The sequence below is a fragment of the Python bivittatus genome, unplaced genomic scaffold, assembly GCF_059951505.1.
Source record: "Python bivittatus isolate LINGU-HERP-01145 unplaced genomic scaffold, Pbiv_v1 ctg000960_np1212, whole genome shotgun sequence".
NCBI classification, from domain to species: domain Eukaryota; kingdom Metazoa; phylum Chordata; class Lepidosauria; order Squamata; family Pythonidae; genus Python; species Python bivittatus.
In genome coordinates, this window is record NW_028277124.1 from 1,439,140 (window position 1) to 1,462,926 (window position 23,787).

The 23,787-nt window shown below is 36.7% G+C and overlaps 1 protein-coding gene across 1 annotated transcript in view; it reads left to right on the top strand.

The window, feature by feature from the left end:
- DAP (death associated protein) overlaps positions 1-23,178 on the top strand; it is a 36,638-nt gene extending 13,460 nt beyond the window's left edge. Inside the window, exons 3-4 of the mRNA XM_007425534.4 lie at positions 19,347-19,389; positions 21,521-23,178. Of these exons, the coding sequence (XP_007425596.1) occupies positions 19,347-19,389; positions 21,521-21,640 (163 nt within the window). The 3' untranslated portion in view covers positions 21,641-23,178. The remainder of the gene's footprint in view (positions 1-19,346; positions 19,390-21,520) is intronic.
- Positions 23,179-23,787: the final 609 nt, after the last annotated feature.

Sequence of the window (23,787 nt, forward strand, 5' to 3'; positions counted from 1 at the left end):
CTTTGATAAGTCAAATTCTCATATTTCCCTTAACAGGCATACATACATAAAGAACACCACTCACTCTTGGTATACTGCTACTTCAGTAAAACCTGTTAACACTTGCTTTATATTCAGATTCCAATAGCTGTTGAACTAGCACGTCTTAGACTTTGTTTGCAGAATACTTCTGTGATTCACTTATATTTTGAGCAGATAATTGTAATTTCTTCTGTTATAACTAGCAGGAGGGAAGCTTTTCGGAAGCCTTCAGTATTAAAACTTCCAGAACAGCTGCATTGTCCGTGCAAAGGAATGGGAGGAAGGAATTGTATTCGGCTGGGTTGGTTCCATTTTAATTTGTTGGCTTCCTAGTCTTCAGCAAAAATCTGTTAATGTTATAGATCTCAAAGTTACAGAGGACACAATGAAAAGGCTGCCACTGCCAATCTAATTTTTGTTGCTTGCTCTTGTCTACTACTGTGTGTGTGTGTGTGTGTGTGGGTTGGATATAGGTAGAAATTGGTGAAATAAGTAAAGATTGCTAGTTAGAAAGGTGCGTAGGAAGAATGCCTTATTCAGAGTCAGACCATTGCCCATCAGGAAAGGCCAGTCCATCTTTATCACATGGCAATGGCTTTCTTGGGTTTGAGTTTAAACCATTTCAGCCATATCATACATATGCCCTGGACTGAAAGTGGGAGGCTTATGTTGCAAAGTATATGTTTTACCACTGTATAAAAGGAACCTGTCCTGCAACTAAACTTAGAGTATGAAATGTGAATATTTTAGTTATATAATGTTGAACTTTGTATAGAATCTCAGATCTTATCTGGGTTTATTTACTTTTGCCCAAGGATACACAAGTTTGAGCTAGTATTTATGTTCAAACCATCCCCATTGCTAAGATTTATGAGGAAGGATAGAGTCAGCATCCTATTTCTAATGAAATAGGGGAAAAAAGCAGCCATTCCCTAACTTGGAGCCAACAAGAAAGAGGTCTTTCTCTGCTGATCCCGCAAAGTTGAATATAAGTTGTCCCATACTACCTGGTGACTGGTCTGAGATAAAAATATGTGGCTCACTTGCCTTGCCATATTCTATAGAGGCATTTGGTAGCAACAAGAGAGCAACTTGGAAGTAAGCTCCATTGGTTGGGTTCACACATTGATTCAAACCATGATGTGGCCCTTTTTTTTTTCACCTGAGCATGCTGCATGGCTTAGTATTATGTGCAAAACATGACAGCATGACTAAAAGGAAAAAAATGGTTCATCATTATGTGTGAATGGAACCAATGTATTCAGTGGGAATTCAGACAAATAAGACACTTCAGGGCAAACAAAACTCACCCTGTATATGTTTATAGACTTCCATGCGGACGACAGAAACTTAGGTTTGCTTCTGTAATATTTTTGTGTCTTTCAAAGTCAGCATTAGATAGCATTGCAAGGATCTGCCAGGATATTTTGATATAAGAGCCACAGATGTTATATATACTGATCTCTATAAAAATTACACAAGCAAAAAAATTAATAGACAAGTATACTCTTTGTTAGTATGGTAAACCATGAAACATTTCTCCATAGCAGTAGACAGCAATATTTTATATTTGTCCCTAATAGTATTCCTCTGTATTTGGAAATTGTTGGATTTTCCAAGTACTTGGCACATTCCTCAGCTGAATTAAATGATAAAATTGTTTCCTTTGCAAACTCACCAACATCTCACACACTCACACGGATTTTGCAGGGCACAGGAGCTACAAGGAGATTGTTTTACTTTCCACTTCTGGTGTTTTTCAAATTATCTGCTGAAAACTGTCTCTCCTTCTACAGGAAAATCATCCAGTTTTTCTGACTCCCATTCTAGAAACTTCAGGTTCAACACAATAGTTAATGCATTAACCAGTCACTTTTACCCAAATGTTTTAACAACCATGTTATTTTTTGACAAAATATACAATATTTCAAGAATAATTTTGAAAACACAAGAAAGCTGCTTTCCATGTTCCTGTATTCCTGTGTCTTTTCCAAAATCTCAATATTCAATTACGTTTTAGCGTTCTCTGCAGTAGTAGTATACTCAAACAGCACAATAAGCTGTAAAATGGCTTCTTACCAAATATGCTTATTGGTCCTGCCCATGAGTAGCAGTGCTGGAAAACAGCTTGTTTAGGAATTATTGTAAATCTGCCTGCAGGGTAGTTTGGAGAGCAACTAACAAGAGATTATGTATCCAGATCAAATCCAAAACAAATCACTTAATTATGTTCTGTTTCTATACTGCCAAATCTGCCAACAACTCATGGCAGCTTACAACTGACCACAAAAACATATGTAATACAAATAATTAAAACATCAACAGTAATTGAGCTAATTAAAATAATAAATCTAAATGTAATTACATTGAGAAAATATTTACAAATCAACAACTATAACAATAATAACAATCATGGCAAAGACTCTTGCATAAATATCTGATTGGTTGTGTCTCTGAACAGCCAAGAACAAAATGGAAGGATTTGCTTCTTCTTTTCTTCTTTGTAGAATTCAGTGATAAATTCATGTATGATACTACCCTAGCTTACATATGTAGACTCAGAAAGTTATTTTGAAGGAGGTCAATAATGCATATTTAAAATAATGTGTGATGGAATAGTTATAGTCACACAATCCATTTTACTGAAAAGCCTAGAATTTATTCGCATATTTTGGATATACTTCCTAAATATATCCAATTACATTTGAAATAGATAGAATATATCTAATACTGTATATCCATTTATATTTGAAATGGAAAGAACAAACTTCAGACATAACTGAACATCTAAGGGTGTTCTGCATTAAATTGATCGCAGAAACACCTTCCTGGCAACACCCTAAATAAGCTATGGGCAGCTGTTTCTTAGTTCTGCATCTCGGGGTGGGGACATGGAGCGTAAGCAGGAAAGAGCTCTGCTTATGCTTAATGCAATATCCAGCGCGATCTGTCTGCTATTATTCAACAGACAGTACAAATGTTGAAAATATTTCATTATGAGCCTATTTTATAGGACTTGATTTGTAATCTCTGTTTCTTTTCATGGTGATGTGTTTCACAAATAGTAACTTTGCCTTTTAACTAATAATGGCTAAAAGTGATTCAATGTTTTCAAATTACTGATTGTTTCTTACAATTCAAGCCTTACATTATAAAGCGTAACTGTCAGTGCTCCTGAAATATTGGAACATTTTCAGCTGTCACTCTCCAAGAAAGCTGCTACTTTAATTTCTTTTAAATGATTTTTTTAAAATACAGCTGTAAAACTATCCCTACTTGCTTGAGAGTAATTACTATTGAATTTCTTAGGATGTGCTTCTGATGCAGAGGATGTAACAAGTCTAGCTAAGCACATATGCAGTTCTTTTATAGAGAGTATAAATTTAAACATTTAGGACATGTTGCAGGATAAATGAAAGGATAGAAAGACATAATTCACAGTGACTGAAACTCTTCTCTGTAATTTCTTTTGCTTCCTTGACCCACCCATGTTTACTTTGCATGTCTGGAAACAAATGTTGCCAAACCAAATTCCTCCATTTATAAACCTCATTATGATCAAGAATAAAGAATTCAAAGTTTTTTTAATTTCTTTCCATTCCCCAAAAAATCATTTCAGCACATTTGTGTTTTATCTGTTTTACTAAGATTTTCTTGTGGAGCAAAACAGATAGGTCTGGACCTTCACCTATCCACAGAAGAATTAGGCAGGCTGAATCCTTTGTTATTTAATTTGTATATTAATTTTGTAGTGATTAAGTTAAACAGCCTTGCATACCACCCTCCAAAACTAGCCAGTAAACACATTGTGATACTTTGTATGTGGATGATGCGGCACTGCTATCTTATAAACCAATTGTTTTAAAACAAGCTCTGCGCACTTTAGCTGAATACTATCAAAATGAAGCATCGGAGATCAGTTATTCTAAAACTAAGATCCTGGTGTTTGCTAAATGCCCTAAACAACATGCCTGGCAATTGAACAGACACCCAATTGAGCAGGTTAAAATCTTCAATTATTTGGGGGTAGTGTATTTCACTCTTTTGGTAAGCACACAGCCTGCCGAGATTACATTGTTCAGAATGCCCCAAAATCAGCTGCAGTCCTATGATCTTCCCATTATTTCAGAGGGGCACTATTTATACCAGCTGCCCTTAAAAGTTGCAAACAGTTTTGGGGGGGATGCACATCTAGGACCATATAGCTCTTGCACCCCTCTTGAGAGAGTACAAGCTAATTTTTTAAGGTCGATTTTTCAAATAGCACAAAGCTCGTCCTACATAGTCGTTCCCTGTGAGGCAGGTATGATTAGAGTGGAGACCAGCATTTTTACACTAGTTAAAGTTAATGTCCTTCCCTGTGGACCTGGGATCCCTAATTCTTGTGCGTAATTTTGAATCAGCTTGGAAAAGAGCAGTTCACCAAAAATTACATATTACTGATAATGGATTACAGTTAGGTGGTGGATAATTTAAAACAATGCATGTTGGATGTAGGAAAGGCAATTAGATTTGTCAGCTCTTTCTAGAGATGTGTTTTTGAATAGCCAATCTCCTTATTTTACACAAACAAGTTAGCTAAAACAGTTAACCATTTCCACATTTAGGAGAGCATTAACCTTAGCTCATTTTTAATGCACTCCCAACAGCTGTACTTGATGGAAAATTTAGGAAAATCCCCTATTCTTCCAGACTGTGTCCATGTGGTAGAAGATACAAAACATGTATTACTTTATTGTTCATCCTATGAATATGCGCAGCTGTATTTAATAACCTATTAACTAAATTTCCAGGATGTACAGATTTATTTTATGTACAGTTGTTATTAGCTGACCAGTATGATTCAGTTCCTTTGAATGTGGTCAAATTTTGTTTTATTGTCTGTAAAATTTGTTGCCATCAATTGCATTGTTCATTTAGACATGGCTGTTTATTTTATCATTTTATTTTTAACACATTTTATTTTTATTTTTTGTTTTCTTTTATCTAGTATGTTTTAACCTTTATGCTTTTCTAATTGGAATATTGGTAATTGACTGTAATAAAGGACTGTGACTGACTGACCTTCACAGAAGGCAAAGAATTAATATCCAGTTTGTGTTTAAAATGCGGATAGAATGCTCATCTCTTACTAATACAGCTACACATTCAGGTAATAATTTTCATTTCTAATAGTACTTTTTCAGAATTGCTAGACAACTTAGTGTGAAGTTTAGTCACTAATACGAAGTTTAATCACTATCATAAAAGCCATTATGATAGGTAAGACTGAAAAACAATGATAAAATTGGACCTCCTAATCAGCTTTCTAAATATCAGATAGCTTTTATTTCTGCCAGAACAAGAACTTGGGTTAAAGAGGCAAAAGTTGTGCTTGATGGCCCCGCTGTTCAGGTTCCTGACTTTCCTAGATTAAACAGAGCTGTGAAGAGGATTTTGAGTAGGAATCATTTGAAAATTAATAGAAGCCACCACTGCTTTAGCAGCATGTTCACATCACGGGGGCGGGGGGGGGGGGCAGGACTTCAAATTTATATGTAGATGATGATTCTTAATGTGACATCTTGTATTATGGCCAAATTATACTGCTAGTTTCACATAATGACCACGTTTATACAGATCCCACTTTGCAGATTAATTTATTATTAATGTATTAGCTGGCTTGCCTCAGGTTTTATAAAGGGGGATCCACCCTCATTTTTCAGCTCTCCTCCTCCCAATATAAAATATTTGGATAAAAACTTCATGTGGGGTAAGTAGAATACACTCTGGATTTTTAGGTAGAAGCAGTTTAATGTGACATGATTTAAGCATACACACATCTTACCTGCATACATTAAATATGATTTACACTAACCCTGGGAGGAAATGGAAAACATTTGATTCAGCATATTAGAAACGCTTTGCTTCATGTTTTCCAGATTCACTATACAAGTTTATGAATGAGATACAATTACATACTACTAAAAACGTAGAATTAGTAATCAGCACAAATCTGTCCTGTTTAATAATTTCTGTTCTTCCTAATCAGTGCTAAACATCTCTTCATCCTTTTTCAATCAAGAGGCTGAACTTTATGTTTTGATACCCTAAAAAGGTCAATATGATTTTATTTGGTAATTTTTAATTTCTTTCTGAAAGTAACAAAAATCAGTGGATGGCGTATACTACAGTTATAAAAATACTGAACTAAAATAGCCAATAGGTCCACTTGCCCCCAAAAGGTGGATTTCAACTCCCAGAATTCCCCAGCTAGAATTCTGGAGATTGAAGTCCATATTTTCAGAGTATGTCCTATGCCCAAGTTGAGGAAAACTGCACTAGGTGCACAAACCTAACACTACTGCATGGGTTGAATTATGAAAAGATAATAGGGCTGTTTTACCCTTACTTTGGAACACCACTGGTTGGCTATGGATACTGAGAGCTATAGTCTAATAGTCTGTGCACCACAATTGGGGAATGCTTCAGTAAATGCATAACATTTAGTTAATACTCTGTTCACACCCACATAATATTTTGTGATGTAAAGTGCTGGGGCTACTAGATGCTGGCTGCAAAAGGAAAGGAGGAAATTGGCTTGCCTCACAAATACTATCTCTCCAAAATCATCAGTTAGGACTCTGCTGTCAAAAAGGGAAGAGAAAGATAATTTTTAATTCTACATCCATCATAGTTCAGACAGGAAAAAGGATTATTTTAAGGTTATTCAGAAAAGTTCTGCTAAGGAATTGGCAGGTGAGATGCCCATGGCTAATTGGTTTCAGCTGAATGTATTGGGTTCAGATTCTTCTACTGATTTTAACTGAACTCCCTACTATATTTTTATTACCTATCATGCAGAATAATGTGACTTGGTGCTATGTTGTGGATAACGGATCATGGCTGAGTGAATGATTGAGAAGACAACCAGTACATGGTTTAAAATGTAAAGCGCATCAAGATTAATATAGATAATTTTTGAATAAGCCATTTCTTTAGGTGACATTTGTGGCTAGTATGGAGGAAGACTAGAACTTTCCTTGCTTCCTCTTGAATTGAAGAGTTTATCTGTCCTCTCAGAGTTCAGCATATTAGTTTTTATTAGTGCATTATCTGCATCTCCAGTTCTGATAACAATCCTACAAGCCTGCCTGTTAGCTTCTGTATGTAATAGAATTGCCAGGGTGCAGCCTGGAAAAATAATCTTGTCTTTTCATAGGTACTGAACCCATTATAATTTTGCCTGCCCTTGTCCTCTTTCAGTTCCCTCATCTGCTTTCCAGTCCTCCTGCAGTAGAGTAAAACAACTTTTTTCTATTCCATTAGACAGGAGGAAACCATGAGTAATAGACTAGAGGAGAAAGCAGGTGGGAACTTTCTTCTTTATATTATGGTGACCCTAATATAAGATGAGATAAAGCACCTACATTATATTCATTCATCACAGACTGGATATCTTTTAATCTGAAATCAGGCTGATGAAAAAAGTTTTGTCATACAGTGCAAAAGCAGGTGAAGGTGGTTTTTGACAAGGTGTCACTGAAGCTAAAAGCTTAGCAGAGTTCAGAATAAGGTTAGATGTTACGATAGCTTATGAGAAAATTCAAAGTTGGCAGGATAATGTTTCAGTTGCAGAAGGCTGGGTTCTCTTTCAGTGGCTCAAATGTTAGAGTGTTTTGACTCTCTAAGTCATGGATGGGCAACCCTTGAGTTCTCTCCCCTTTTTGGGGGGCTGGGGGGGGGAGAGAGAATTGGATTGGTACTTCAGTAGGCAACAGTATTTAATTATTTTAACCCGTCCTCCAAGAGAACCAGAAAAGAGTGGAAACTTCTAACTCTGCCCAATTATGTGATGTAACCCCACTCAGTTTAGCCTTGGGCACCCTCCTTCTGAAAAGCAAGCTCCTGACCTGTAAAAGATGTCTACCCCCTAAAGAAAGTAGAGCCTGGTAGGATTTCAGCAATGTGGCACAGAGACCAGATTGATAAAATTAATTTACTTCTTTATATTTTATTCTTTAGAACTGTCTGAGACAAAGAGTTGGACTGCTTTCTCTTACCAGTCAACTTCAAAACATGTTTTGTGTTGAAGCTAGCTTAATCAACATTTGATGCCCTTAAATGCTTTGTACCATCCTTTTATTACAACAGCTGTGATGGCTTTCTTTCCATTTTTCAGATGGAAAACATAAAATATTCTGGCTGAAATATAATCCTGAGAGTACATAGCAGTTGTGGATGTATAACTGGGTAAATAAATATTGTGCATTGAAATGATTTAGTCACAGGCAACCTTTTGATGCCCTGGAGCAGCATAATATTTTAGAGTCAGCAATCGTGATGCAGGATTGTATCATACATGGGAGAAGGCAGAGATCTGGGATGTAGGGCCTGTTTCCTGGAAGAGTTAGTTTTTATTTTTTAAATTGTGGTCATGGCTCATACTGTACTTTTTGTGTTTCCCACTTCAAAATTATGTAAGTGGTGCTATGACAAGGATTCAGGAATAACAAAAAAAATAGGTTTCCCATACTTGATTTATCATTTGAAGACTATTTGCTCTAATAAGAGTATTGTACTATATGAGAAAAGTAACAGACTTACTTTATCTTTTTAAAAGTTGGATTAGCAGACAAATATGACATAATTTAGTGGTCACAAAATGTTAAATTGAGATGCTGTTCATCTCTATGGATAATTCTCTGCAGATGTTGTCTACCGTCTATATAACGCCAAAGGACATGCTGCTTTGACAGCAGGAGCTGAAAATATGCATTTTTAAGCTATACTGTAATCTTCATGTAATTGGGATAAAGCAACAGATGGTTCTGTTGGTTTCCTTACTCCCTCATTGAATGAAATTAAAACCAACATAATTTTTTTCCTGAGAATGCTGCCTTAAGCATTAGTTATGTGGAAATATGTAGGGTTAAGCATTAGTTATGTGGAAATATGTAGCTGAAGTGTTGGTTGATTCCCTCCTTTTCAGTTCCACAGATTTGTGTGTGTGTGTGACTATAAGTGATTGAATGGATCATAAGATGCCCAAGCAGCTGCTTCTAGTTGCTAGATATATCATTAGTGTATTAGTGTTTATAAATAGTCTGTTTCCCAGGTACTTTTGAGGGTGACTCAATAGGATGTTGGCATGTTGAGAGAGCATTTCAATGACTTGCTATTTTTACTTGCTAAAACAAGTGTCATAGAAAGCCAATTATTATGGATGAGAACAAGTCTCTCTTTGTAGCATTTATAGTTTGGTTTCTGAGCAGGCAACTTAAATGAGGCTATGTCCTTGTATATAGCAAGAACATTTAAATAGGGTGCAACAATTTGTTTTCTTCTGGTAGAGTTGCATTTTATACTATGTATGCTGGTACATACTATGTATGTACATACTATGTATGCTGGTACATACATGCATTCTCAGATGCATGTGAGAGGGAGAATAAGTAAGAAGTTAAATATGGGAAACACATTTAATATCTGAAAATTAAGAGCCAGTGTGGTGTACAGGTTAGGGTGTTGGTTTGGACAAATCCAGATTTAAATTGCCAATGGACCATAGAGTTAACTGGGTGAGTTTGGACCAGTCACTCTCTCTCAACCCATCCATTCAGAAGGTGGTTGTTCTGGAAATAAAATGAAGGGAGACTACAATGAAGACTGCTTTGAAATCTCAGAGAAAAAGGCAGGGCATAAAATTTTGTGTGTGTGTGTGTATCTTGTATTAAGGTATGCTACTGATTTGATACATTCATTCCATGATGCTAGTTAAATCCATACAAAGTACAGTAGATTGATTGGTTTGGTGAATTACAGGAGGTAAAGTCCAAAACATCAGGAAGGTTCCAGTTTGAGGAAGACTGTAGTAATCTCATAGGAACTATGTTGTTCTGATTATGCAAAAAAAAAAGAAAAGAAAAGAAAAAGCATGTAAATACTCCCGAGCCAGATTTGTGGGAATTATTTTTTCCACAATAAATGTCTTTTATTTATTTATTCCACTAAACATTTTGAGTGGAAATGTAATATTGGATCACATATGCTCCAATCCAATTAAGTCTATTGGTTCTGCAAGTTTGAATTTAGAACATGGTCTAATTGAGAGAGCTACTGTGGATTTTGTATTTAGATTGTAGAACTTTTCCCACATAGAGGGGATATATAGATGTGTCCAAATGAAACCCTTGCCACTGGCAAATAGCAAGAAACCTTGGAAATCGTTTGCCTCTACTATAAGTTTTAGGAGCTGGTCTTCTACTTTCATTTGATTCATAGGCTTCAAATGCTTTCATCTGGGAGACATACTCTGTGTGTTTAGATTTGGGTTCAGCAACCCATTGCCAGACTAACCCTTATTTGAATGTCTAACCTGAAAATTCTTATGGCCTATGAGATTATTAGGTGGTTGCCAGATTCTAAGAATTATATTGCCCTTCTGCCTTTGCATAACTTCTCAGTCCTGGAACATGTGAGTCTCTTATATATGGAGGACTGTTATAGAAGTCCTTTTTTTAGAGAGAAAACAAGAATATGAGAAGTAGATATTGTAAATAATCTTGGGTAGGGGGATCAGAAGGACTACCCAGTGGTAAAACAGTTGTTCACATAATACTGCAATAAGTACAGCAGAGAGAGAGAAGAAAAAATTGAAGTGTAACATAATATGAATAGGACTGTTATCATGGTATATACTGTGGGTATGATCAAGAAACTCAAGATGTCTACAAATATGTCCACTTACAAAGGTGAGATAACCTATGGCTTCTTGTAATGCCTTACAGATGCCTTATAAATTCAAGTAAAGCTGAAATGAATTACTGTAGTTAAAAACTAGTGGCACTGTCTCAGCAGTCTGATAGCTAACATAGTTTAAAGCTAGGATATAGAATTGTAATCTTATTTCTCACTTCCATGAATTCTTTCAGCACTATCTATAGGATAGCTTTAATACAGTGCCTTTAAATTGGAATCTAAGAAAACCCTCTTGGAGGCATTTGTGTTATTTGTTTGAATACACTTGGGCATTTATATAGTGTATATATCACTAAAAGCTAGAAACAAGCCAAACCAATCTTCAGTTATCAGACGTCTATGGAAATAACTCAACTTACTTTGTTGCTCCAGTGGAACACTGCATGCTTACCCTTTAACAGGCAGAATATTTAACCTCAACTGGAAATGTGCTGCTATCATGCTTGAACTCATGTTTCTTCCATCTTTAAATCTCATGAACAGTTCCTTGTTCTAAATCTCATGAACATTTCCGCACTTTTTAAAGACAGAAGTATACTTGCTAGTCACCTTCGTGTCTGAAAACACCTAAACCTAATATCACATAACACATAAAACTAAACCCTGATTTCTCAGGGATGGTTCTTGCGTGCATCTCTGTCACATGTTCAGATCATTATAGCAGCAAGTAGTGACTAGCCTTCGCAGATGGCTGTCACAGGTATAACACTGCAGGCTGAATGTGAAGCACAATGTGAAGCAGGATTACTTACACAAACGATTTGAATTTGTCAGGAGTGATTAAATTGAATGAAATACATACCTTTATGATTATTATAATACCAGGAATATTGTGAATAGCCAAATGCTTTCCAGCTAGCAGTGCAACATTGGCTTGGCAAATTGTTTAACACATTGACAGTGCTAAACAGATAGCATCAAGTTAGGCTTTCAGGAAGAAGGGGTGTTCTTGCCCCCCTATTGCTGAAAGCCTAACGATGCAATCTTGCAAGTTTAGTATCCTTAAGGAAACTCAGGATAAAGCCATACAGAGCCTTTACAGTAGAATAATCTACAGCAGGGCATAGATTCTTGAAACCTATAGTGAACACAATGTTTTTATTAAGCAAACTGAAATGTGGTTGAGTTTCATTTTCCATTTATTAGAGATGAAGGCGATTTTATATTCTAATGGAGATCTTTTATAAAAACTCCTTTTATATCCCTTTGTTTAAAAATTTTGAAAGATTAGAAAGAAATCTAAGTCATCCATTATTTATTAGCACTTTCAAAATGTATAGGAGAACAAATACATGCAAGCGAATATTTACACTTTTCCAAATTTTGTAATGTAGTTTAAAACACAAAAACCAAAAAGCACATGTACAAGTCCATGCTATATTAGAGACAATTGCTTAAAAATGTATATACTAGGAGAAATGTGGATGAAAATACACGCACTTAAGATTTGGAAAACTATAAATGAGCAAAACTGGACTTGGTAGATTTGCTCATTCATTTGATAAGTTTATTTGGTAGTGCTGGAAAGTTTTCCTAAATACAGGCCAACATACTATGGACCTAGATTATATACCCTACTGAGAAGATTGTTTACCCAGGGATGACAAATGAAGTCCTCTCCTCCCAAAGAACAGGACCTTATTTGAAAACATGGACATTATTCACAACGTTGCACGTAAGTAAAGAGAAATTGGCTCAGTGGGGATGTGCAAATAGTGCAGCATGTATCATATCCTCCACTGGCCTGAAGAAAAGAGTGATGATTGGAGAGCGTTCAGTATGTTATAGCTCTGTGAAACCCGCCGTCAAACTGTTGGACTTCTTGCAACAGGGATTAAAGGAAAATCTCATTGCTACTAAACCTGTGTCTTTGGACTGCTTGCTGTCTGGGGGTGATGGGAGTTATAATTCAGTGAATGTGTGTGCACGCACAAGCCCCTTATACCAATGACTGTTAAATCTATCTTCCTTCTGCATGCTTTTATTTTGTCTGTTTGCTTTTTTTTTTTTTAACTTTAGAATGGTGCAGAAATAATAAGCATGGTCTTTTTTAAAAAGGGCCTCAGGGGTGTATCTATAAGCGTACAGTAATTCTTCAGAAGGCTTGGGGGCACATTATTTGCAATTGTGCAACTTTATTTAGAAAAAATAAACTGCTTACTTTCATTCAGCTTCAAAATCTTGGAGGTTCATCAGTGCCATCCTGTGGAAAGCTTTGCAAATGTGCAGCTTGGCTTAAACTGTTAAGAAAACAGTATTGTGCATTAATAAAATGCCTGACAGGGTGTCAGTCTGTTAACAAAATCTGAGCTTTGTGAGAAGCAAACAAGAATTAAATAATGGTCCAAAACTCCAAACTGTTGTAATTTTAGGATGGCTTGCTAGAAAAATTGTATTTCTCAAATGAAATACCGAACATCAAAGAGGAATAGTAGGTAGAATTCCCCTGTTGGGAACACCTGATTGAGATTCATCCATAGCTGCATCAAGGCAAGAAAGATTGTGTATTTTTAAAACATTAATTCGCAATTTTTGCATGCAGCAGAAGATATGGGTATTGATTACTTTGGTTTTACAATATCATTTCTGCACGCATGTAAGTTGTGGGTAGTGGGTAAGGACAAGCCACAATCCCCATTTTAACTAGAGGGTGAGTAAAGCAAGCATTCTGAGGTGCCCACATCTCAGTTACTATCATCATACCTTGACTTGAGAATACCCAACATGAAAAAGTGGCTTGCCTGTGACTAAGCAAGAATGGTAGTCATGTCCCAGGTTCATATTTAGACATCAATACCTGTTCAGTTTGTTTGTTCGTTTGTTCATTAAATTTGTCCCCCGCCCATCTCCCCCCAATGGGGGACTCTGGGCGGCTCACAACTCGTTAAAACAATAAATAAATATACAATTAAAACCTATAACAATTCATATTCACAAAAATAAAAGGGAAAAAATCCAGGAGGCCGATGGTTCAAGGCAGCATATCCCTTGCAGTTTGAAACAAAGTGTTGCTGCAGATATAGAAAACGCAGGCCTTCTTCAGGGATTCACTGAGCACAGATAAAGCTAAACGGTAGTAGAGGGTGTTGGCATGTATGCTACCATTTCTCCACTCTATGGGCCCAGCTGTTTGTAAAGATTATATGTAGTATAACGATCAGCAAGCCAGCTCTAGCACGTGCAGCCCTATCCATGACTGAAAACATTGCTAAAGCTGGTAACATAGATCTCTGTCCCAGAGCTTTGGTTTTTGTGAGGATTATTGCCCGAATGTACGCAAAATGCTTTAAAAACACTAAAGGACTATATGAAATATTATAGACGTGATCTAACAATAATTAATAATGACTGCATAGAGACCAAGACTGTCATATCTCTTCTTTAGCTTAAATGGATTTCTCAACTAATCAGTCTTTTGTGAGATTTATTTGTAGTGTCAGTAAACGGCATGTTTAATCCCTTGTATTATAATATATTAGAATTCCGTTGTATGGGATTAAAAATAAATTAAACCCTTGAAGTGACCAATGTTCAGCAGGTTCTTTGCTTCATACCAGCATATAAGTGACGTCAGTTGGTGCTTGAAAAAAAGCAGTCTAAAACAGGTGTTATTTTTTCCTCCATATGTTAATTGTTAAAAAGAATTCTCTTTGTTTTAACATAGATGAAAATATTCTCTTTGAAATGTGACAAATTATTTGTGTTTTAAAAATCAAATCTGTGGAGTCCTTGGGGTTCTCTGAGCTTGGTTCTTTTCTTGCAAACGTTTCATTACCTGGCTAGGTAACATCTTCAGTGCTAAAATGGGATGGGGTTTGCTCTCTGTATATACTGTGGCCTGCCTTGCCAGTGCTGGTGGGGGTGGGGGTTTTGTTTTGCTCCTCTGGCAGTTCCTTGATTAGCATATGTTTACTGCTTGATTGTGTGCCTGGTGGTAACCTTTGCTTATCTGGGTGATGATTGCTGGTGAGGCGATTTTCTGGTCTTTTGTCTCTTTTGAATAGTAGGTCGATGCTGTTTATCTCTATGTGTCTGTTAATAGCTGCCTTGTCTGAATACCAACCTTCCAAGAATTCTCTTGCATTTTTGGATTTAGCTTGGTCTAAAATGCTGACAGTTTCTCAGTTAAAACTATGGTTAATTCTGTCCATCAAATCTGTTATATATTTGTCCAATTAATTTGTTAAAAGCAACAATTCCATATGATAAATGAGTTTTTAAAAGGACATGTTTTATTTTCTAAAGCTTTGACAATAAAAGTATCTTACATCTTCAAGCCAACATCTGTCAAAGCAGCCATTATAGCTTACAAAATACTGGGAGCATAAGTTATACTTTGCATGTAACAAAAGCATTGTCTAAAGCATTTAGAAGTGAAAATGTACTTCCTCTTCCTCATTATGCCCCTCAGGACTGGAGAAGTGGGAGGGAAGTTCACTGCCAGGTTTTCTCTATCCTTTTCGATTTTCAGCTGTTATGTGTGATAGATGGTGTTTTGGGTATAGGACCTTGGAGCCTCTCTTAAGAAAAGAGAAGTAGAAAGATAGAATGCAGGCTCTGTGATTGGCAGGTGATATAAAAGCACTGGAGCGGTCTGGCATAAATACTAAGAGCTTGCTTTTAGTAAGCCTTCAGTTTGCTGCCATTTCCAGTAACACATCTCAGGGACCCTCAGTCATCATCATTATTTAGGAACAAGCAGTCAGAGCTCCAAGACGGGCTTTGACATTTGGGAAGAACGAGATGTCTTTTGAAAGCACACTTTCCTCTTAGATGATTGGAGATCACTTGTATTTCTCCCAGCCTTGCAACTTGTTGGCATAATCTTTGATTTGCCTATTGTTCCAAGGCTGTTGTTCTTTTAGTTTATATTAATATGTCTATATCCCAGCTTTCTTTTTAAAACACTCACAATGGGGTATAGGCCTCTTCATCCCACTGCTATTTTTATCCTCATAATAGCCCTGTGAGGGAGGCTAGGCTTGCCCAGTGGAGTTTATATCCAAGTCGGAATTGGAAACCATTTCCCTACTCCAGGCTTGACATCCTAAGTGTAGCAGGCTGTAGCAGGCTGGCGGGCTGAATGAGCTCTAAAAGAACTAAAGAAAAAGGGATACCCATGAGTCAAATTTCATGGACATGTCCACAGTGTTTGGCATTGGCTTCTTCCCAGATGTTTTCGTTGCCACCTCCAGATTAATCTACAGTCCAGTATATGTAGTCCTCACTTAATGACCACAATTGGGACTGGAATTTAGGTTGTTAAGCGAATCATCACATGACCAGACCCGATTTTACTTTCTTTTAGCCATGGTTGTTAAGCGAATCATGTGGTCATTGAGTGAATCATGCGGTTCCCCATTGATTTTGCTTGCCAGAAGCCAGCTAGGAAGGTCGCAAGTGGCAATCACATGACCCCAGGATGCTGCAACTGTCATAAATGCAAGCTGGTTGCCAAGTATCTGGATCACAATCACGTGACCATGGGGGCACTGCGACGGTTGTAACTTTGGGCCATCGTAACTTCAAACGGTCACTAACAAACAGTTGTTAAGCGAGGACTACCTGTATTTACAAGTAGCCTCCTGTCCAAGTACTAACCAAGTTGGTGTTTGCTTAGCCTTTTGGTATTAGTCCCTAGCCTGGCTGCATGGATAGAGTTGTATATTTGTCTTTTTCTGGCCATACGTGACCAGGCAGATATCAGTTTCCGAGCCTGTTTTATCTGAGGGGAAAATGCCAAAGTGTTTCCTGTCTGGTACCCTCTAGCTGTATAGATGGACACTTGGTATCCATTCCAGTTAGCATAGTGTTGGCTATGCTTGCCAAGAACCATCAGTGTTACTGTCACACATCTCTGGAGGACCAGTTTATAGAAGACTCTTGTGGGTGCTCTCAGTCATGTGCTACAGTTGTCTGAGCTTCTTAACCTGCAAGCCAATAGCTGCCTTGCCTTAGCCCTTTGGTTAAGCCAATGTATCTATTTATTCCTGAGCCCAAATTATGAGCACTTTGCCGTGTTGCTGCCTGATTTTTTTGTAGTTAACCTTTAGGTTGAAATAGCGTCCATGTGCATGTCTCCAGAAGCCCTTGCAGAGACAGAAAGAGTATCCAAGCTGGTGTCTTTCCTGATATAGGTAACATCACAGCAATTATTATTTTTGGAGATATTGGTAGATAAATCTATTTGGGAATGATTGTCAGAAAATGCTGTACTCAACTTTCATGGTTCACTGGAGAACAATGAAAACTGAAAGGTCAGGGGGAAAATATGTGAGGAAATCATTCAAATTCAGATTTGCCATTATAAAGCCTTTCAGAAAATGCCATAGCAGGCAAATAGTGTGTGAAAACTAAATTTCATGTTTTATTAACATACTGTCTGCTACTCATTTTTCTTTATTTCCTTCATGTGTGTTAAATGCTTAGTAGATGTTCATTCAAGAAGTTTGTAAATCAAGAATGTGGCCCAGAAATGTCATAATTCACTTCCCTTAATTTTTTTATTGTAGTATTAATGTAGAGTCACATTATTTACTTTGTGTTTACTAGTAAAACTTTGACCCATGGGACTGTGGGTTGCCACTTGGCATTCTGGAAGTGTGCTTTGAAAGTCCTGAAGCAGTAGGTTTAGAGAGCAACTGCACCTCCTCTCCACCCTTCCCTCTCGTTACCCCTTAGATACTATGGCAAGGAGGGCAGGGTAATCTGAACTTTGCAGGGGACAGGAGTAGGTGTGGCTGCCTTGTCTCTCTTTCATGCCAAGGTTTTGGGGTGCTCTTTTCCTTGGATGTCTGGTATAATGGTTGACAGTCAGTCTGCATTGCATTGGATGGAATACTTTTTTTTTTTGCTTAAATTACACATTATTAAAGGTAAATATATAACAGCATTGTAGAGGAGACTTCAATGCTTTAGCTAATTAGTATAAACCCACCCTTTGAGAAGACACCCCCCCCACCTCAGGTGTTTGAGCAAAAAAAATGCAAACCCAGGTTATTTTGCTACCAGAAGCAGAGCCTGATAGGTGTCCCCTCTGTCTTCAAGCTGAGGCCAGGGACTTTGAAGTCTTTCTACATTATATAATCCTGCTGCTTGCTGGGTCTGGTTGTGTTTGGAAGAGCTTATTTACTGCAAGTACATTGTAGCCTGGTGAAGAGGTCAGAGCAGCTCAAGCTCAGTTCCAAGGTGTTCTTTCTAGCAGATGGTTTTAAGGGCCCCATCTGTATTCCTGCAGTGGAAAAACTGAGTTGGGGGGGAGCGTTGAGTTAGAGAATTGCATGCTTAAACACAAATTGAATGTATTACCTTGTTAATTATGTTACTTTTTTCTGTTCTTTGATTAGTCTAAGATGATTAACACAAGATGGGAAACAGGAGGTGCACTACTACATTTCTCTTGGATTTTCTAGAAATGTATGGTGCTACTAATGTTATCTACCAAAACTGCCATGAAGATTCTGTTTGTTACAGTTAATGGAGAAGAGTCCTGCTGGGCAACTTAAGAAGGGAAGGGTGAAGTAAAGAAAAGGGAGAAGGGTGAATATTGTAGGAGGAGTGGAAAGATGGAGAAAAGTCCCTGGCAGCCACGTCAATTGCCTGTTAATCCTCCTCACTGACACTGCATTTTCTGTCTGACATTGAGTTCATAAGGGTGATGGCTACTGGTGTTGTATCAGTGATTGGAACTAGCTTACATATTTATTCCAGCCAAGTTAGAAGCCAGTAGTAGGATTGTCTCAGAGGCCCTACTCTATGTAATACTCCAAGGCACACTTTCTCCATGCAGGAAACTTGGTTTAACCATCTTAATAGCTGCGGATAGACCTGTCCTTCAGTAATGTATGTAATAGTGGGAAAAAATAACAGGAAATGATCTATTATACTAAGATTTGCTAGACATTGATGAGAGTTGTTGACTTTCACTTCCACTTTTTTAGGAACATCAACAATAAAAGTAATTAAAACATGGTGTTGAATTGAAGAAAGACCTGACAGAAGTAGATTTTTATATGACAAACTTAAACTTAGCTCATTCCTAGTACTTGTGTTTATTTCTTTTGTACCTGGCTCCAGTTACTAAATCTTGCAATTCTTGTAAAACAAACAAATAATGGAGAATAGCAAAATAAATAGATCGCTGTTCTAACTACAGTTACAACTGTCATTGTTGTAACAGTTATGCTCTTCTTAACATTTTAATTGCCACAGATGTTTTCATTCATATTTGCATAGCGATAGATTCTATAATAGCTTCTATTTTAAACAAGCAAACTTCTATGGTTTGTGATGGTACTCCGGCTTTTATTCTCATTTCATTTATTTATTTTTTAATCAGAAAGACCTTAGAGTTAAACCTGTTCAGCTCACTCAGCTATTTCCCTCTCATGCACTAACTGATTAAGCAAGAGTAAGGTGAAGAAGATAGGATACTATGGCTGTTTTGAGCAAATTAATTTCCAAGGTTGGTTATCATTTTGATAGTTTGATTATACCTTTGAAAAGTCTTTTAAATTAATTTTGCTTTATGGCTGCTATCAAATCAATTTGAGTATATTACTAAATGTTCCCCTTTTATTTTCCAGTCCACCTAAACCAACTGTGTTTATTTCTGGTGTCATTGCAAGGGTAAGTCCTCATCTTCAATAATTTTCAGTTGTTTTAAAGTGAAAATATGAATTACAACTGTTTGCTAAAGTTTTTGGTCAATGTTTTTCCTTACCAAGGATACTATTTAACCTAATATAATTCTTTTTGTTATACCAGATAAAAAGTAACAAATATACAATTCAATTGTGTAATTCCCATTATCTTGGAAAAGAAAAATACTTGTTTATTTCCGCTTTTTAATAGGACGTGAATTATCCCCATGGGTTACATATATAAAAATACTATCAGGTGAACTCCTTTTTTTACAATTTCTAGCCCCCCGTGTTTATAAATTTTATCACGGCAACATATACTGGCAGCAATAAAATCATCACAGTTTTATAGTTAAGAAACTTGGAAAATGAAAAGCAAAAAATATCTGTATTGGGCCATCCATAGGTGAGCACCACTTTTATAGTACCAGCCAAAATATCCGAAAATAGTAAAGTTTCTGTGTTCTTCAAAACTACCTAACCTGATATCCTGGAGGGCTGGAAAATTTCTGCCTTGTGGTGTGAAACTAATAAAAGTTAATGCCTAAGTGTATATTTTGGAAAGTAGAGAGTTCTTTGCCAGGCACTGAAAATATAACAAAGTGAATAATAGGAGAACCTCTCAAAAAAGCAAACAAACAAACAGCAGTCTTGTGGCACCTTGTAGGCCCATAAATCTATTACAGCATAAGGATGTTGACTGGAAATTGTGAGGCTTGTGAAAAACACCCCAAACATCTGAAGGGTACCAGGTGGGGGAAAGTTGCTTTAGAGTGTGTAAATACAGCTTTTTTCAGTTTTATTCAGATAACTATTCAGAGAATAAAAATTCAGAAAGAAATAGTTTTTTCTTGCTTACACTTATACCCAGGTATGCATACAAAATCATATATCAGCTTTTTTAAAGTTATACAGTTATTTACTTCAAATATAATCAGATGTGTAACTTCTATAAGAGCCATCATTTATTTTTTAGAAGTAAAACTTCAGTTTCAGGTGCAAATATTAAGCACACTTCAATTTTCACTTGTGTTTCAAAAGCCCAGCAAACTGGAAGTTCAGTGCCCAATACCTGAAAAGACTTTGCTGAACCTTGTAGACTTTAATGGATTGAGAATTTGCAGTACTTACTGATTCATACAGACATAATTCTTATTCTAAACAGTTCCTGCAACTGTAGTATTTATGGAGGCAGAAATTGAGCAGGTCCACAATCTATTCGCAATCAATTTTAACAAATATATCCCATGGATTCCTGATGGTCGAATGCTGACATATACTGCCTTTTTGAAGCATAAGTGCTTGGGAGAAAGAGCGGGACAAGAGTTTGATGCATGCTGCTTAACAAGCAAGGAAAATTTTAGGCTTGCAAAGCTGACTAAAACTGACAGAAAGTATTAAGATCCGCTTAGAAGGATTGATAAACACGGCTTATATAATCAGAAAAGCCAAGCCTGGCAGATTTTTTTTTTCCAGGAATTGGGAGAGTAGCTAGAAACTGGAAGAATCATGCTCAGATTCACTGATGAGTTTGCCCATGAAATCAGCTAGCCTTCATCAGCACCACATCTCAAGCTTCTTGTCATTCCTTGGCAACACTATCATTGCTGTTGAGGGAAACGCATAAAGGCAGTAGATAGACTTTCTCTTCTGATGTTCTAAGCTCAACAGTGCTCTGAACAGCAGTGTGACTTTTACTAAAGTACTTTGCCCAAAGTGACTTCAGTGGTTAATAGCAATTTAAATGACCCCAAATATAAGTAAATGTTCGTTTCACATTCCCAAATTCAGTCACCAACCAGAATTCTTCTCCCCAAAGTGTATCATACTGTTCATGCTTAATATAGAAGGGAGCCACTGGGGCCTCCTAATAAGTCTGCTAAAGTATTTGAAGGATGTTCTAGCCTGCTTGAAGCTATGTGTGCAGACTCAAAGGCTGTTAACTCCAAATTCCAAGATTCTGAACTTCTGACAGACAATTAATCTTTACCAACCTGAAATCAGTAATCTAAGGTCATTTCAGCAATACATCATTGGTCTAAAAAAAAAAGGGAGGCTCTAACTGCTGAAATGTATGTGTGATGTTTTTAATGCTGATGTGTTTGTTCTTTAATTAGGGTGATAAAGACTTCCCTCCAGCTGCAGCACAAGTGGCCCATCAGAAACCACATCCCTCTGTGGAAAAACTTCCTCCCTCACAACATGTCAACCAATATATTCACCAGCCCCGCAAATGAATTGCCTGTCCCAGACCAGCCACGGTATTTTGCAAATGGAAAGATTAAGAGATTCCTTCTACCAGATCTTTTAAAAACGGATATCTCCTGTTTTTGCCTTAATTGCCTATGGTTTAAATGGTTTAATGAAAGGGGAGGGGAGAGCAGAAAGGGGGGGGGAATCACTTCAATCATCCCAGCTGAAAAGCTGAGTCTTGTGTACTGCCAGTGAAAAATGTTATGTTCATAGCAATGCAACACACTGCAGATAGTTTAGGTTAACAATTTCTTGGAATAATTATTTTAAACTTTTTCTATTCCTGGATGTTGGCATTCCAGGAACATGTAACATAAGGAAGTCATAATGGCTTATATCTTTTTCCTGGTCTTTTCTAAAGAAATTTTTAAAAATATGTGTGACTCAGATTTCATTTTGATATTTCTTGTTTTGTTCTTAAAAGTATTTGAGGAAGAACCAGCTGCTTAATTTTATTTTTTTAGTGGATAATCTGAAAAGACTAGACATTTCTCTTACAGTATGTGGTCCTTTAGGAGAACCATCCCACAGCTTCTGGCAACATAGCCTAACATGCTGGTTGGCCTGGTTGGTTCTCTGCATTTCTTTCCAAATTAATAGAAGAATGAACAAAAATTTAATTAAAGGTTGTGTAGATCTGCATGTTGCTCCATTTTTAGGTACTCCTGAAGGATTGGCACTTTTTCACCTTTTCAAAACAGTTTTTATATATGCAGGAATCAGTTGTGCAATCTTTCCTACAAATAAAAACTTTAGATTACAGTACATGGAAAGTTGGCTAAAATGATTTTTTCTGGGAATCTTTATGTACAAGTAGCTCTTGAATGAACCATGAATGAATATTCACATTTAAAATGCCCTATGTGTAATCTAAAATACTATCGACCATATTTAATTACTGCAAGTTTGATATAGTTATACACTGACAACTAAAGTTTGTGCTAGGTTGTGGTGAAAACTGAAGTAACATATGTTCATGAGAAAGCAGTCTACTTGCTTCTTTGTTCATAGCAAGCAGAACAGAGGCCAGCTCTCATGTGATAAGAGATTGATGATGAAAATCTGTATCCCTGTGTGTGTCAGATGTATCTGTTAAATTCAGTGGGAACCAGGTGAGCAGTAAAATGCACATCTGGATGCAAAGTTGCAGCAGCTATGTATGAGGAATATCTTTGCTGAATTGGAGAAAGAAGTAAACTAAGTAACCTACTTAGTAAAACTTGGTCATGCATACACAACTATACTACAGCTGCATAATTTTAAAATCATTCCATTCTATGTAATCAAGTTTCATTTGCTTTTTTATAGGTACTTTAATTTTTAAATGATTTAAGTACATTAAATCCCTTTTAAATTTTCAAACAAGCCATTTTAATGATTTTCAGAAAAGTTATCTGTTAATGCATCATTGTTGCAAGTGCTTTTCACTCCTTTTGGGCTTAGGAGAACCATTTACTTTTAACGACAACATGACAAAGTGATAAGAAGAAGGAATTTTAATAATAAAAAACTTTCCTGGAAATATTGCTAAATAAGAATGTGTAATTATTTTATCGCTGATGTTATTTTGAAACAAATAGAAAATCACAACAGGATCAAGTTGATTTCTTCCAAGTCATTGGTGGTAGATAAGACACTGCACATAGAAACTTCACAAAATCATAGTGTTTATTTTCTCAGGGTATCAGATATACTACTTGCTTTCTCCACTTCAGATGCTTCTCACCTAGCCTTTCAGCAAACAAGGATCCCAGATAATTCTCCACTTTCACATGTGAATGAGTATTTTTATTACGGTCACTAACCAGACTTGCAAACAAAAACACATTAAAAATAAAAATAAAGTAAAAACAAAACAAGATAAAATATTGCAATTGGTGGTGGGTTTGTCAGTGGATAAGCAAAGTCTGCCCAATTTTACAGGCAGTATAACAAAATTTAGCTATGTTCGAGGAGGTTAAATCATACTGATCTGATAACAACTGTACATAAAAAACAGAATTTCCCAAGTGTTTTACCAGGTAAAGAGTTATAAGGCGGGTCCTTGAATCCTTATAGAGGATACAGTATAGCAGGACATCAGTTGTAGTTTCAACAGCCCCTTATCCACAGGGGCACAGTCTCAGCTCAT